Source organism: Epinephelus lanceolatus, chromosome 1 (assembly GCF_041903045.1).
Source record: "Epinephelus lanceolatus isolate andai-2023 chromosome 1, ASM4190304v1, whole genome shotgun sequence".
In the NCBI taxonomy this organism is placed as follows: Eukaryota; Metazoa; Chordata; class Actinopteri; order Perciformes; family Serranidae; genus Epinephelus; species Epinephelus lanceolatus.
In genome coordinates this window covers 39991009-40008786 of record NC_135734.1, presented here as the reverse complement: position 1 = coordinate 40008786, position 17778 = coordinate 39991009, and the positions used below count along the sequence as shown (strand labels likewise).

Below are 17778 nucleotides of genomic sequence, written 5' to 3'. Positions count from 1 at the left end.
GCTTTTACATCATTACTGATAGCTGTGTGTGCCAATCAGGGTGACTGTGATCCATGGCACTGCTCATGATTGGTTGGATGGGTGTATAGGTGGGAACTCTATACTGCACACGCCAGCTCCAAATGACATCATCACTTTATCTGGTATGTTTTGGCTCCATTTTTACACAGTGGGAGGAAGTGGAGTCCATTTTCATATACAGTCAGTGGTGAAAACGTGTGAAATGACGGATCGTGTAATGTGGGTCATATACAATAGAGATGTGCCCTTGTGCAAATACATTTGCAATGGTTAATGGAATGACTGCACGCCTGAGTACGCCAGCTGAGTGGTGCAGCCTACATACCTCCATCCTCACACTTCTCAGGGGGCTTCGCCTTCTTTGCCAAGCGGGGGTCCAACCACGTGGTCGTCTTGGTATTGTGACTGTGGAGCACAAAGAGCAGACAGCAAATATCAACTAAAAACACCCGAGCCAGCAGAGAAACCGCTGCCGAGGCACAAGTAGCCAACAAAAAGGATGAGCCATGACTGAGAAATGACAACCGTATTCTCCTGTGTAATATGCTTTCCTGCATAATAGTCACCGGATTAATCAAGAAACATCTGATCCATTGGTTTACTTTCAGCTGTCACATTACCGTGGTTACGGTTAGGTGGCCTTTTTCAGGGGGAGAAAAAAAAAACTCTGAATGTGAAACACGACAAACTCGTTTATCCTCAAATGTGTTAAACAACTGGGGTGTGTAATCAGGAGGAAAATCACAATGGTCTTCTGATATCTTTAGAGACAACTGGCTCAGAGCCAAATATGAATAAAACACACGGGCTTGCACGCACACACATGCCTGCATGTATGTACACCCACACACATATGGACCCCTGAGAGAGGCTTGTTTACTTGATTGTTCTAAAATCAGAGTATTGATTGGTTCAGTGCAGGAGCTTCATTATGTTAAGGAAAGAAAACTCCGAGGCAGTCAAAGGGAATCAGTCAGTGTGTTTAAGTGTGGGGCCAAGAATCATCAAGTTTCTCATTATGGAAGGATTAGCATGTGTATGATGTATCCAGTTCTCTCTTTCTTTCCCCTCTATTTGAACGTGTTATTGTGGAGCTGCTGTTTTTTAAATCATTCAGCCATGAAAAGTGATGTCACGTGCAGATCACAAACCCGTCATTACACACCCAGGATCAAACCCAACTCCACTGCCGGGATGATTACATATTGATTTGATACAAACAGAAACATTCATGCGTGTTTCATTATGCATGAAGAAGATAGCAGTAAATAAAATGCTGTATTACATCAGAGGTACAAACAACATTTTCATTTTTAACATCACATCTTGCAACATACCCCATTGCTGCTGTAAGAAGACACGATTCACATCATTTACAACATCCAAATCGTCAGCTGACCTGAATTTCAACTCTCGTCATCCAGCATGGATCAGGCTGATGTCATACTTACCTGCAGCCTCGTCTACGGTTACAGCTTCTTTTATTCTGTATTTTTCTGTATGTCATCAACCTGCATGAAAAGACCCCAAGCCCACTGGTTCCCTCGACAACATAAATCTTAAAGGGTAAGCCTGGTGTTTTTCAACCTGGTCCCTGTTTTCCCAAAGTTTTGTGTTTAAGGTATGAATAAGTTCAACAATTTTTGAAATTGGTCAAGTATTTAGTGAGACCACTAAACCTTTTTAGTTAAAGAATAAAATCCTTTTTGCTTACCCACTAACAGCCCTAAAATCCCCATCATCAAACCCACTAGAGTCGATTTAAGTAAAGAGTAATTTCATTATTGTAAAAGATTCTAGGAGCGAAAATAAAACTCACAAAAAATGCCTTGGTTCGTTTTCACTGTTCCAACAATCACCACCTCTGGTTTGGTTGAAAAAACAAAAACAAACAAAAAAAAAAAACCTTAATTCACCCAATTAGCTGAGAAATGATGCTGTCTCTATACACATTAAAATGACCCTTCGCTAAGTTCCTCCCCCGGACGCAGACTGGCCAATCATAACGTAGAATAGGGCCGGCTCAGACCAGGGTCCCATTGACTCTAATGGAGTCGTTTCAGATTTCCTTCATTTTCAGGCTGGTTTTGTGGATTTGGAGCTAAATGTTGTGCCTGGGGCACGTCATGTATTAATGATACTCGTTACCTGGAGAGGTTGGAAAAAGATATACGTTTCTTCCCTGTTCCAAAACCAAAATCAAACCCTGAAAAGTGTAGGGTTAGCTAGCTAGCTACTGAAGATACAGCCTACTGAATGTATACACATGCTGCTTTTGCTTTTTAATGATTATAACAGTGAAACAAAGAGCGACCCTGCTGTACAGGAACCAGTGAAGGGAAGCAGGGAAACTCTGCTGATATTCAACCAGCTGTGTGTCATCACAGTGTGTGCAGATGAACGTTGTTTGACTTCCCCCGGAGATCCCTGCCTTTCCGGCAGCGGAGGTCCGACTGCTGGCAGCACGGGGTTCATCTGCACACACTGCAATGCCCCACAGCTGGTTCAATATCAGCAAAGTTTCCCTTTATATTCATTGTCTTGTGTGGCGATCAGCAGTGATGTGGTGGTTCACTTTTACACTGTGATCTGTAGCCTATAGTTCGGCTTTAGCTTCTAACTATCTTTGTCTTTTTAACCTGTTGTTGCTGCTGAGTCAGTTTGACATCCTGGATATATCCTTCAAACACAGACTGTAGACCCCTCTGTCTGCTTCTCTCTGGAATCACTGTTTCATTTTTTCCAAAAAATTTGATAATAGTTCTTCAGGGAGTGCAGTTAGTTACAGAGTGGGCTCCATGCTTACTCCGACAGCTTGTCGGAACATCACAAAGGGGCGGGGCTTAGCGAAACATCAATTGCCAATGGCGATTACGGATTGGTCTCTGGTTAAACAAAGGATCTTGGTCTTTAACAAAAGGTCTGTCTCTGTAGGGATGCTCTCCATAATGCTGTCAGACACTTTTAATAACAATATGAGCCTGTCAGTAGCAAACAAACACTTTTAGTGGATGCAAATTGATGGTGCAACCATACCCTGAGTGGTTACATTACAGCCTGTTTTGTTGCACTCTTGCTTGCACCAGTTACAAAAAAGTTTCCACTATTCACTTAGACACAAAAACATTGGAAAAGATTCACTCAACCAGGAGTAATTTGCATTAGTTGAGGACTATTTTCAGTTGCACATTCAACACATTTGTGGCGCTCAAATGTGTTTATGGCAGCAGGCCAGACTGACATGTTCATGGTAATGAAGGAAGTTTTCACCCAGTGCAATGTTGTGGCTCATTGATGCGCTTTTAATAGTTTTTGGCAACAAGCTAACAGGCTTTGGCCACAGAGGCATTTCTTGTTAGTGGAATCAATCATTTGTTGAGGTCTTTAAATGGCATGTTTGCAATGAGAAACAGTTTGAGTTGAAACTGTTTGAGAGAGGTGTTGATTCAGTGCTATCATTTTGGAGGCTGTATTGCATTATACTGACAGGTGTTTCTATTATTTTGTCCACCCAATTCATATCAATGAGGGCAGGCTAAAAAGAAACACGTCTCTGTATAATGCCATAAAACATTCATAATAAAGACGCAGAAAAGATGTTAATACTGGAAGAAAATGGAACCTGCAAAAGTTTAATTTGTTAAATCCCTTAAAATGAAATAAATGCTCACTAAAAATATTGATTGATTCTTACTGATTTCAGCACTAAATGGTCACACGTCCTGTGGGTTGTGTCTTTCACTTACTCTATGAAGTAGACCATGCCGGTCTCAGTGTAAGCCATCTCCCAGTTAAGGGGCAGCGGCTCCAGGCTGTCATCGCGGGGAAGAGAGCTCCATGTGCGGAAGTCCATGGTGCTGCTGGACTGTGTGTAGCTGGGCACCACTTTCCTCCACTCTGCCCCCTCTTTGTGCTCTGCAGAGTGACAGACAATGGACGGACAGACGGGGAGAAAACAGAGCAGACAGAGTGGATGGTTAGCCTGCACGAACACCTCTGCCCTCCTGTTTTCCTACAGGCTGCAGGGAAGTGTAGGGAGAGTCGATGTCACTCATAGGATTTGCATGTGAGTGTGCGCACGTGTTTGCCAAAGGGCTGTTTTGCATGTTAATGTTTATACACATGTGTGTATGCACATTCCCTGTGGGTTGTAATGATAGAGGCAGGGATTCACATTAGAAAGGGTTATCTGAGCCCGAGGCGCTTTCTGTATGATTATACCTTCCTGCTGCTCTTCACCTATACAATATAACACTGCAGTCGTGGACACCCATTAATGAGAATGAACCGTACACAAAAGGCCTTTTCTAATTCACTTAGCATTTCATGCCTTCCCTCAGAAGACGGTTATGAAAGGGATGAAACACGAGTGCTTTTCATCCCTTTCTTTTTAAGCCGAGTTAACCTCCTCACAACAGAGGAAGATGCCCAATGATGTTACAGTACACACCGTTTCTGGGGGATGTATTTCCTAAAGATCATTCCACCTTAATTGTAGACTGAATATATAATTGCTAAAAACCCAAACACGGAGCCCCTCAGCAGCATCGGCGTCTTAGTTCTTTGCAGCATTTGCCACTTTTTGCCTCTCTGATCAAAAACACACACTTGTGCTTCACATTTAAAGGCACAAACACACAGAGTGAATGCACATGTGTTTGAAGAGCCATGTAAACACCTGGAGAACCAGTGGGAGCTGAGGTCATAAGGTGCACAGCAGGGTAAGGGCCTACTCTGCGATAGGAGTCAGATAGAGGTTATTGAGGGACTGCAGGGGGGAGAGGGGTGTGTGATAAGGACAGTCTGAGCAAAGATGGGAGAAAGCTCACATTTTCCATTAAGCTCTTTTTTTATTCGACCATAACTCTGCCCATCTATGGCCGGCCTGAGACTTCCCTGCCATAGCTGTGGGCTGTAGCAGAGCAGTCATTTGTGACTGGTTCCTTTCCATAAAAAGAACTCCTGGATGTCTGGGCACCGTTTTGTGTTTGATTTCAATATGACAGAGCGGTTGGGTAAACAGACTTTGGATTTCTGTGAATCCTTTGTACAGCTGAGCAAGCAGTGTTTGAGCCGTGACTGTCAAAACAATGTTTCATTCTGTAAAGAAAAATACCATTTTCAGCCTGGACTTGCCTCGGTGTTAACCCCAATTCTCTACACTATAAAAACCCAGGTATGGTGCACAGTATGTAACCTATTTCTGTTGGCTGTTCTCCTTGCAAGCATTAAGGACAGATTTGTTCCTCAGAGGGACGAGGAGTTGTCCTGATTGATCACACACACACAGTGTCCTGCTCTCTGGATGAGGCTTTCTCAAGGTGACCTGCGGTACAGCGTATTAGAAGGTAACAGTAACGGCACTGCCAGCGGAAGATTTATCAACCGTGTAGCCAGCTCATTTGGATATGTGTGAGAATACTGTCACTTTGGGGACAGCATGTCAGCTGGTTTAGTCGCTAAATGTGGCTTAGTAGCAGCTCAGTATTAAATGGTTTGTTTACCCAAATTACAAAAAAATATTTTTCTCACTTAGCTGTTGTGATATGGAGGCACAAGGGTATTTTTTGCTTTATTTGCTCAGGTTTTGAGATATAACTGTTGACAGCTGAGACTGTGGATTATCCACAGAAGAGCTGCAATTATTGTCTAATATGCTGACTATTTTTTTTTATTAATCCGTTAATCATTTTGTCTGTGAAACAACAGAAAAAAGTAAAAATAATGTCCATCAAAAATTCCCAGAGTCTAAGATGCCTTTTTTAAATGTCTCATTTTATCTGGGTCCAAACCCTAAAGAGATTAGTACAGTTTAATATTATATGAGCAAAGATTTAAAGGTTCTGTGCACACAGTGGTGAAGTGGAGGGTATACATAGTTGGGGTGCGGGGAAAAAAATCTATACAGAATAATATCGGGATATTTTTGTGGAGCAATATTGTATCATTAAACAGGCGAGGTTCACCCTGGACATGTCACCAGACTATCACAGGGCTGACACATAGAGACAGACAACCATTCACACTCACATTCACACCTACAGACAATTTAGAGTCACCAATTAACCTGCATGTCTTTGGACTGTGGGAGGAAGCCGGAGCACCTGGAGGAAACCCACGCTGACACGGGGAGAACATGCAAACTCCACACAGAGGGGCTCCACCTGGGTTCGAACCGGGAACCCTCTTGCTGTGAGGCAACAGTGATAACCACTGCACCACCATGCCGCCCTGTTTTATCATTATATTTTATGAACACACTGTAGCAACAGAGTAGGAAAAAAGGCAGCCTGTCTGTCATCATCTCAAATGGATGAAATACGGGAATATTTGTAAACTTTTTTTTTTTTTTTTTTCATTTATGTTTTCTTAGTCAAAGAATGAACCTGTTAAACCTGCTTGCATGGTGCCGATGTTATAACAGGATATTTATCCTCAGTAACGGTCGTGCTGCTCGGTTAGCAAACAGTGGCACTTGTGCGTAAAGCGTCAAATAAATGTAATTCCTGGAATTTACAACTGTGTTGCGTAGAAAGGTGTGTCCAACCTACTTAAAATTATATTTTACAAGCAGAGCTGTCATCACCTTTCTTTGTAAGTCAAAGCCACACCTTGGTTCATCTCTTCTGCTCCACCACAACTCTCTTTTGTCACATATTTCCAGCAGACGCATGAGTTTCATGTCATTGTTTTGCAATGTGCAACTGCCAGAAAATATGCTGGCACCTATAAAAGGAACTGATAAGCTTGGAAGCATACGATTCATTGGATCAGACAATTTGGAACTGGCTCTCGATTCCCATCTGTACATGTTAGTGTGTGTATGCTTCCCACTTGCGAGCTTACTACTGCCACTTTGCACTGCGCTCATACAGTGGTTACCTCTAATACCAAGATGGCGCTATCGCAGAAGTGTAGTGCCCACCCTCCATTTCTCCCCTGGTTAACACTGTTAGCTCTTTCAGCACTGCTGCCATTGTTAAAGACTGTTTATGGAGTTAGCACTGTTAGCTGCTAAGCCACTTTCATGTTGAAAACTGCGTCCAGAGAACTCATATAGCCTACTCTGAATTTAGAGCCTGTTTAGAAAGCTGGACCCATCAAATGACTGACATTTTGCTTGAAAAATAAAAAGCAGGTAACTGATTATTAAAATTGTTAATTCATTTTCTGTTGTTCCACAAATTGACCAATTGTTTCAGCTCTAATTCAGAAATGGCGAGACAGTGTTTCGGTTGATGTTGGAGGTTTTAGAGCTGGAGGTCTTTATGGGAGGCCTGGTTCCTATTAACCGAGAGCCGACCTGGGGACACATATCGGGCCACAGCCTAATTATATTTAATCCACTTGAGTCAGAGAAAGTCTTGTTCTATTGCCGCAGGTCTGTATGCCAATATATCTAAAATATGAGTGGATCCAATATCCAAATTGTAAAATCAAGTGAAGAGTCAGAGCCATTGTCTTCTGCCTGTTCGGGTCTGTTTAGGTCAACTGCATCTGGATTAGTTCTGACTGTCCTCGGGCCCTTTTCTTTGTTGGGAAACTCATTTATGGTCATGGGCTTCAGGCGGTTTATATGGTTTTGTTTCAGATCAGGTCCAAACTTTCGGATTCTGTATTGCAGGGTGAGCAATCTTTACTATCAGAAGAGCCAAAAAAAGCTCTCAAATAATCTGCATGGAGCCGCAAAAGACATTTGAGCCTCAACATTATTAATAGGTCTAAATGAGCATTTATTAATGTTCTACCACAAGGTGGCTATCTGCAGTGGGCTTTTTATGATTGTTTGGTACTTTAACTTTAAAGGGTTGGCGGTCAAAGGAAAGGAATATATCCACGCACCTTTAAATTCTTTATTGTTCTCCAAGACCTTTTTTTCGACCTGGAATCCATAGCTCGCTTAGCTAAGGCAATCCAAGGCAAGCCATCGCTATTGAGGTACGGCAAAATTTAAAGAAAAAGCCGATGTATGCCGTATGACGCACATTTAGTTGATGAAATGTAAAAACATTTATATATTCAGTGTATAGGCTGCACATTTTTACAATGTGAGAATCACTCAAGGTCTACGTCAATGAAAAATAAAATAAGTAAAGACAACTCCTGCTGCACAGCCAGTCTCAAGAATCAGGTGCTGGTCAGCCGCAGGAACATCTTAGGTAAAATCAATACGTATCGCCCATGGCTTCCTCAGGTCCACTCAATCTGAAGAAGCCACGGGCAAAACGCGTTGTTCACTCTTAATAAAATTACAGTAATTCAGTTCAGTGTTGTGGTTTATGTTTATGATTTTATATGAAAATTAAAATGTTAAAAAATAGCCGTTATTATTATCTATGTTGTTTTTCTGCCAAAGCCTCAGGGAGCCAATCTGATACAAATGGCTTCTGAATATTTGAACTGGTTTCAGTACTTATTTCAGCAGTATCGATACACCGGTACTGGCTACAATATCTTGCTCTATCTTATTAATAATGTTTGCTACAATCATTCTGCTGTTCTCTGCGACTAACCAAGACAGGAAAAGTCGTCGTTGTCATGTTATAGCCTTGTTATAGTTATTTTTATTGTATACCGGCAACATCAGTTTTCCCCTGTGGTATCAAAAATGTAACTGAATATCGATATTTTTCAAGGTTTTGTATCGGAGTTAGAAATTCCGGTATCGTACCAACAGTGGTCTGTTTTATTGTTGCGGTGGCAGAAATGTCAGAGACAGACACATATATTTAAAGACCTGAATAAACAAACTATCTGCATTGTCAGATATTAGAAGTAAGTTTCAGTCATATTCCTGCAGATGAATTAATTTCGGTCTCTTTTAGTTCTTAAATACTAAAAAGTTTCTAAGAGTTTACACCAGCAATTTCCTGTGTGACAAATCTCCCTCCTCTGGAACCTAATTAGGAAATAAATACAATTGGAGTGTGCACATCGCTACAACCTTGAGTGATAAATGAATGAGAAATGGAAGGAACAAGAGCTTAAGAGAGATAATCAGGCTGCTCAGGAGGATGTCGTCTAAAGATCTTTTAATGCCGTTGTATGTGACGGATTGAGAAGTGCCAGTACTGTAGTGTCTTTAAACACCCACTGGGCCCATCAAACAGTATACAGTCTGCACCGGGCCACAGTCTTTATGTCTCACAAGGGACAGTGACGAAAACCTAATGTGGCAATTCCACAACTGGCAGAATCTCTGTTACTTAACATGACATTCTGTGCTTTGACATTTACTGACCAGGCAATCCATTGACCAGCGGTGGCCTTTCATCATCATCATCCTCCTCTGGGACCACGCTGTCCTTCCTGTCCATCTTGCTAACTGAAGTGGTGCGCTTCCTGGGGACCTCACCACCGTAGTCTTCGTCAAACAGCACCTGATCCACCAGGTCAGGCTGCACCAGGTTGGGCTCCGCCGGAGGCTTCGGGGTCCCATAGTAGTTACCTTACAGAGAGAAAGATTGGAGGAGCAGAGAGAGGAAGAGAAGAGATTTACTTGTGTAATAATGTAACCCCAACATGAAAGGAAAAGTACAGTAGCGTGCCATGAACTGTACAATTTTTATGGATTTCATGTGAGGGAAGGAGACGCAAGCGGAGAGATCATCCACCATGCCGTACATGACTCCATCTGATTAAATCAGGTTAAAAATTTAATTCTCTAAATGTCACACGCCAGCACTCAAGGTTGACTATTTACAAGTTTCAGAGGTCTGCTTCCTCTGCATGATTTTTCACGTCTCTTAACCCCCCGCTTTGTTTTCCCTCGATAACTGCACCACAGGGCTGTCATGACTCATGTAACATTAAAATCACTTCACTTGGAATTTGCCAGCAACTAATTACACTGATCATTGAATACAGCAATTATCTATCTCTCAGCTTGCCTCTTTTTTCCCCCCTAATGAAGAAAAACCTTGTGTTACGGATTATAAATATTCAGTGGGATAACTGCGCTCGGTAAAGAGAGGGGAGAGAGTGCAAAACTTTGTTAAATTATTTGCTCATTTAGCTCATGGGGTGATCCATCTATGTATGGCTGGTGAGCAGTATGTGGAACTCAATTTAGGCGTAGAATAAGTAATTATTCAACCTCCATTAGGATTATAAATAATGTGCATGCTAATTTATATCCCTACCATTTATTATGATTATTTGTTTGCTAAATGCTGCTCTGTCAGATGTGTTTATGCAACAATATCAAATTAATTTTTTGGCGATCCATTTGTTAAGTCAAATATTTACTCAGTTCTTACAATGAGCGATCATCAGATTGAGCCTACTCAGCTAAATCACGATTTATAATTAGATTAATTAAAGAATAGGGGGAGATACCACTGGGAAAAGGGGATTCTCAGCTATTTAATTAGCCTCTATAAACTCCATCTTATTTTCACTTGGACCATGGTATTATGAACCTTTGATGTAGTTAATCGTGAACATGCAGACATCACAAATGCTGTAATGTAAAAGCAACATTTATCAACCCCGGATCTTTTTATAGCTCGGTACAAAGAGGGGAAGCTGACAACAGCGTGCATGCCAGGAAGAACAGAGGGCTCTGAGGAAAAACATCACAGTCATTCCAGCAGCTCTACAGCACGATACAGTTACACCACAACAGCTTTTTTGATAAGTGAGCCCATCTCGAGTGCGGCCTCATCTCCTCAGGCATGCCAACGACAATACACAGCAAACTGGGTTAATGCAGCTATGCTCATCTTCCTCAAAGCAGTGGGAAGGTTGAGGAGGAGAAGGAGGCTGGATGAAAGCCCGTCCCTCCCCCCTTGTCGCTCGACTCTCTGTGTTTACTAAGCGACACTCATCCGCATTTGTCAAAGATGGCTTCATTAACAGGGGTGGCACAACGATAGCAAGGAGAGATTGGGTCTGCTGGCTAATCCCCGCCTGTCTCCTGCCGCACGCTGACATTCATCAGCCAGACGCCACGTCTGTGATTAATTACTTACAAACATGTCTCTTGGCCCCTGATAAATGTGTCTTGCAGATATAGAGGTGTGTGAAAGCGGCGCGTCAGTGAAGATTTGTGGCACCATTTGCCATTATAAATGGAGGGAAGCCTCATAAGCTGATGAGCAGGGGAGCTTGTCCGACGTTACTTGTGATCCTCGTGTCACAGGGTTGATGAGCCAGGAAGAGTGAGCCTCCTCTTTCAGAGTGCGTGCAGGCAATTTCATGGTGATGGAATCAGCTGCCAGTAATGAAAAGACTCCTGTTGTCAAGGGCACTATGCATAAGCTACACAAGGTCATGAGCACACTTCCATCTTGCCAAGATCATGCACAGACTACACAGTCACAGCGCCATACAACCATCCACCCAGGATACCACACATTGCTACTAATGCATGAGCTCTGCACTCCCATTCACATCCAATTTAATCTCCAGGTCTGTTTTCCTTCCTCGTTAAAATCTGACTCATTATCACAATGGGGATCCCAAAACAACAGATTTGACGTGGATCTCGGTTTGGCAGAATTTTGCATTCCCTGGTAGCAGATTAGAAATGCAATTTACCAGAGAAAAAAAACCCTCTATTTGCACTTTTTTTTTCCCTGGCAGCAGTCCCTGCAGTCTTGCACTTCACTGCACCGGACGATTCAGTTCTTGCCCGGCTGCTCTGCTCTGAGAGAGTGACCCAACCTGAACCTCAGAGACGCCGAGACTGAGGAGGAACTGAAAGCCCGAAAGACTTGCTCTCGGCGCCTGGCGCAGATGGCTGATGTGTCTGCTTGGCAGGCAACCTGGGACCCTCCGGACCAACATGGAGCAGCCAGCATGTACCCTACCAATCACAGAGCAGCATGGACCCACAGTAACAGTCTTACCCTGGCTAGTATGCATGCGAGTTGTGTCCTGACCTCTGATCAGCCTTTCTTGAGAGGATGTAAGGCAGGGGTGTAAAACATACAGCCCTTGGCTAGAGCGGGTGCGCCAAAGGGTCCAATATGGCCCACTGGACGACTTTGCAAACCTAATATTGATGGACTTGTAAAGGCTCAGAGGTGTCAGGTTTCAGGAGCAAGTTGAATAGTGAGTGGTCATGTAAAATGTTGCTTCAGAGGCTTTTACACTCTGACCAGAATACTTATTGTGATCATATTTAAAGATATTGGACACTGTGCAAAATCGTTAATCAGCAGCTTAGTGTAAAAAAAATTTGTATCAGACTTCTGGTCCCTGCCAACACTATTTTTATTCATAAGTGGTTTGTAAGGCAGGGATAACTTAAAGGGCCAGTGTGTAAAATGGGTTGAAAACAGTGACATCAGTGGTCAAATTCTAGATTGCAGGGCTCACTCGCTCACCCCTCCCGTCGGGTAAATGACGGTGGTCTCGTAGGGACAAAAAGCCTTGCGCACGAGTTTTTCAGGAGTAGGTCTATCTAGCGACGAGGTGAATATTTATTTAGAAATCTAAACCATGTTACAATATTGTAATGAATCCCTCACGAGCAGGAGACCAGAGGAGCGTTTGGGAAAAAGGCCCGTTTATTTGAGCACTCCAGAAACTCCGGTAACACTCCAGGGGGTAAAAGACTCCGTCCCAAACGCTGACTCTTCTAGCGTAACAGACACACTTCATACACACATACTGACTTACAGTACCCAGCGGGCACCCCCTCCCCTCTCTGCTCAATCTCCAGCCGGCACACTGACTGACAGTGTAGCCGGTAAACAGAGCTCAGCTGTTTATTTAGCCTAGCAATATCTCCGGACTATAGTAGCTGCAATGGACAACTTTGAACGCGATTTTGAAGAGTTTCTTGTAGCGGACACAGACCCAGAGCCATACCTGTTTGAGCCGGAGCATACAGATGAGGAACTCCATGTGTTTGATGCTGAGCGGGTGAGAAGAGAGGCTGAATGCACAGAATGGGATTTGGTGCTACTGCTACCATCGTTGGGGAGATACAGTACAGGCCAAAAGTTTGGACACACCTTCTCATTCAATGCGTTTTCTTTATTTTCATGACTATTTACATTGTAGATTCTCACTGAAGGTATCAAAACTATGAATGAACACGTGGAGTTATGTACTTAACAAAAAAAGGTGAAATAACTGAAAACATGTTTTATATTCTAGTTTCTTCAAAATAGCCACCCTTTGCTCTGATTACTGCTTTGCACACTCTTGGCATTCTCTCCATGAGCTTCAAGAGGTAGTCACCTGAAATGGTTTTCCAACAGTCTTGAAGGAGTTCCCAGAGGTGTTTAGCACTTGTTGGCCCCTTTGCCTTCACTCTGCGGTCCAGCTCACCCCAAACCATCTCGATTGGGTTCAGGTCCAGTGACTGTGGAGGCCAGGTCATCTGCTGCAGCACTCCATCACTCTCCTTCTTGGTCAAATAGCCCTTACACAGCCTGGAGGTGTGTTTGGGGTCATTGTCCTGTTGAAAAATAAATGATCGTCCAACTAAACGCAAACCGGATGGGATGGCATGTCGCTGCAGGATGCTGTGGTAGCCATGCTGGTTCAGTGTGCCTTCAATTTTGAATAAATCCCCAACAGTGTCACCAGCAAAACACCCCCACACCATCACACCTCCTCCTCCATGCTTCACAGTGGGAACCAGGCATGTGGAATCCATCCGTTCACCTTTTCTGCGTCTCACAAAGACACGGTGGTTGGAATCAAAGATCTCAAATTTGGACTCATCAGACCAAAGCACAGATTTCCACTGGTCTAATGTCCATTCCTTGTGTTTCTTGGCCCAAACAAATCTCTTCTGCTTGTTGCCTCTCCTTAGCAGTGGTTTCCTAGCAGCTATTTGACCATGAAGGCCTGATTGGCGCAGTCTCCTCTTAACAGTTGTTCTAGAGATGGGTCTGCTGCTAGAACTCTGTGTGGCATTCATCTGGTCTCTGATCTGAGCTGCTGTTAACTTGCGATTTCTGAGGCTGGTGACTCGGATGAACTTATTCTCAGAAGCAGAGGTGACTCTTGGTCTTCCTTTCCTGGGTGGGTCCTCATGTGTGCCAGTTTTGTTGTAGCTCTTGATGGTTTTTGCGACTCCACTTGGGGACACATTTAAAGTTTTTGCAATTTTCCGGACTGACTGACCTTCATTTCTTAAAGTAATGATGGCCACTCGTTTTTCTTTAGTTAGCTGATTGGTTCTTGCCATAATATGAATTTTAACAGTTGTCCAATAGGGCTGTCGGCTGTGTATTAACCTGACTTCTGCACAACACAACTGATGGTCCCAACCCCATTGATAAAGCAAGAAATTCCACTAATTAACCCTGATAAGGCACACCTGTGAAGTGGAAACCATTTCAGGTGACTACCTCTTGAAGCTCATGGAGAGAATGTCAAGAGTGTGCAAAGCAGTAATCAGAGCAAAGGGTGGCTATTTTGAAGAAACTAGAATATAAAACATGTTTTCAGTTATTTCACCTTTTTTTGTTAAGTACATAACTCCACATGTGTTCATTCATAGTTTTGATGCCTTCAGTGAGAATCTACAATGTAAATAGTCATGAAAATAAAGAAAACGCATTGAATGAGAAGGTGTGTCCAAACTTTTGGCCTGTACTGTATATCATCAGGAGGAAAAGGGCCGCAGAGAGTGCATCACAAGGAGTGAAGTTGCGTCTTCTTTTCCTCGCAGATGACAGTTCGGGTTCATTCTCTCCTGTTGCGTGGTAAGTGTGGTCCATTCGCAAACTTTATAACTAAAAAACTTTTCACTACTCTCTATTGACGAACTAATAACACTCTCTGCTGTTTCCTCCTCCTTCTTCCTTCCTTCCGCTGTCTTCGTTGGTTTATTTATACACGTGAAACGCGTTCTCTGGCTGGCTGGATTGTCCTCTCGGTCTGCCGTACATACATGGCGGCGCAAGATGGCGACCTCTCTAAAGCAAGGCCCTTGCTATATATATATATATATTTATATATATATATTTATATTTATATATATATATATTTATATATATATATATATTTATATATATATATATATATATATACATATATATATATATATATATATATATATATATATATATATATATATACATATATATATATATATATATATATATATATATATATATATATATATATATATATATATATGTATAAAAGCATAATTATAAGGCTACGAAAACCAAACAAATTTTATTTTATAGCGATTATACACTTGTATAAACATATTAATGGGTAGAATATTCAGATTCAGATTCAGATTGACAATAAACCATGCCAAATATTACACACTGGCCCTTTAACCTTGTTTCTCAATAGCTTCCACTTAAGTTTGCTTTGATGACTCCAGCATTACTACACAGGAGTGGAAATGTGTGGGAAAATGCACATGTAATGACAGTACTAATAGTAGGCTGAGTGACGGTGGAAAAACTGAGACATATAGTTGAAAAAGCATTTATATTTCTAAAGACATCTCAGGCTGCTAAAGATTCTGTCTGAGGCAAACTGTGATTGACCGGCATCATTGATGGAATACTGGAAAATAAATTACATGGATGTTAAGAAGAACATTACTATCTGTATGTTAGATATTTTATTTGGACTATTGGCTCCATGATGCTGACTAGCTTGCTGTTTGCAAATAACTTTATCAGCTGATGTTAAATAGCAACCAATGGCAGATGCATGCCGCATAGCTTTACAGCTAGCTAGCTAACCTTAGCTTAGGTTACAGTTAGCTTGTTTTCACCCAGCTGTAAATTAGCTACGCTGCATTAATCTGTTGATTTGCAAAACGGGAGATGGAAACAGTTATGTTCGAATTAAGTCTGACGTAGCGCACCTCTCTCCATGGTGATATCCACACCCCGGGTCGGGAAGGCGGTAATGCATTTACAAGCTGGTTGCCAACCGCCAGAAAACGTAGAAGAAGAAGAATGCGAGACTTGTTTTGTTTTCGGTTCTGCGGAAAACTCGCGCGAGTTCGTACTTTTCACCAAAGTCCGTACATTTAATGGAAAAACACAGGATTCGTATTTCTTTTAATGCGCATTTCCCAATGATTCGAATCACTTTTGGATGGAAACATAGCTAGTGATTCCTCTAGGATTTTTTCAGCACTGAATTTATGATATGGGGCACTGACTTTGATAAATTTAATGTTAATCAGACCACAGATGAGACAAGAATTAGCTAGCGCACCCCGCTGTCCTTCTGCTTCACTCCCCTTCGCTCAGGGATTACATCACTCAGAGGAATGCAGAGGGCAGCATTTAAGGCCTTTGCACACGGAGTTAGTTTTTTTTTTCATCTGAAATTGTCATGTCTAGAAATAAATCCAAAACTTTCATCCTTCATCAAAATGTTTGGACTATAACATGCTTATGGTTGTTTAACCCAAACAATGTGTAATGCGACTGCAGTTGGTTCGGACTGAGGTCAGAACACGTTCTCACCACAAACGAACCGCACCAGAGTTCGTTTGTAACCAGATGTGGTCTCAGTCTGGTTGTTTTGGTGCACACACAAGTGAGACGTCTTCACACCTGCCCAAACGAACTGCACTTAGGGGGCAAGCTTGAGTTCGATTGAATCGAACCAAACAGGGCAGGTGGGAAAGCACCCTGAGTTACTTCACAATCCGCTCACCCATTTGCATTTAAAAACAATTAACACACTTAAGCAGTTACAAACAGTACTTTTAATGGTTTGCTTTTTTAAATGGATGGTATTTCTTTACGCTAAAAAACACCTGGAAGTGCTGTTATTCACTGGTTATGAGTGTGACACCCCTGATGTAAGGGATTTGCATGGTCATGGATGGCAGGATGATTGATAAGAGTTGAGGAGAAGGTGTTTAAGTTTAAATGATGTGTACGATGCATTAAATGATTCCCATTAAATTTTTTCCAGGTAGAGAAAAGACGTTATACATGAACCATTAACGTAACGAGCATTCAGGCAAGTCATTTGGGACTATTAGTGGGAACATTATGATTAGCTAAGAATCCCATTAGCTCAGTACCTTGAGAACAACTCACTAGCTGTTGCCTTATAAACTGAATTTCATGAGCTCTTCACAGGAAGAATGCAACCCATGTGACCTACAGAGGAGGACGCTCAACCTTGTTTATTTTGCCTCTTCTCACAGAAAAAGAAAGGCTGTGCTTCAACCTCAACCAAATGGAGTAAATCCCATTCCTCGATCCAATTATTTCAAGCTCCTCTTTGAGTTCACTGTGCTGCTGAGAGATCAACACTCTGCCACAGTAGCCATGCAGCACTTGTGTTGACTGGGTTTTAGAGGAAGAGAGGGGGGGGGGGGGGCGACTATCACAGTGTTCACTTCTCTGTCAGGGATAGTATTCTCAAACCTTCCAACTTTTGAGAAGCTAATCCACACATCTTCACGCAGCCAAGGCAGCTCTGCTTCCACTGCAAAGGGGGTTTTTCCACTGGGAGCCGAGGGGCTCAGCACATCTCTATACCAACTCTCTCTCTTTCTATTATATGCTCTCCCTCAGTTTGCTTTCCATTTCTCCCTCTCTACCCACGGTCAACCTCTTTATGAAGGTGTAAATCCTGCCTGGCTTCAGCTCACAGATGAAGGACAGCTCGTGGGTGACTTGGCAGCTCCTGAAACCTGATCTTTGAATTCTTAGATGATCTATCCCGACACAAGGAAGGACCGGATTTGCTCTGTGCGCACGGATGTGCAAGAGTGTGCTCATTCAGTATGTGTGTACCTCCGTTTGTGTGTGTGTGTGTGTGTGTTTTATGTCACTGCTGCCACTGTGT

The 17778-nt window shown here is 42.5% G+C and overlaps 1 protein-coding gene across 2 annotated transcripts in view; it reads right to left on the bottom strand.

Moving 5' to 3' along the window:
- Positions 1-17778, bottom strand: part of magi3b (membrane associated guanylate kinase, WW and PDZ domain containing 3b) — a 233870-nt gene that overhangs the window by 34590 nt on the left and 181502 nt on the right. For both annotated transcript variants that reach the window (XM_078170440.1, XM_078170438.1), the window contains exons 4-6: positions 9263-9469; positions 3768-3936; positions 347-426 (exon numbers count right to left, since the gene is read on the bottom strand). In XM_078170440.1, the coding sequence (XP_078026566.1) occupies positions 347-426; positions 3768-3936; positions 9263-9469 (456 nt within the window). The remainder of the gene's footprint in view (positions 1-346; positions 427-3767; positions 3937-9262; positions 9470-17778) is intronic.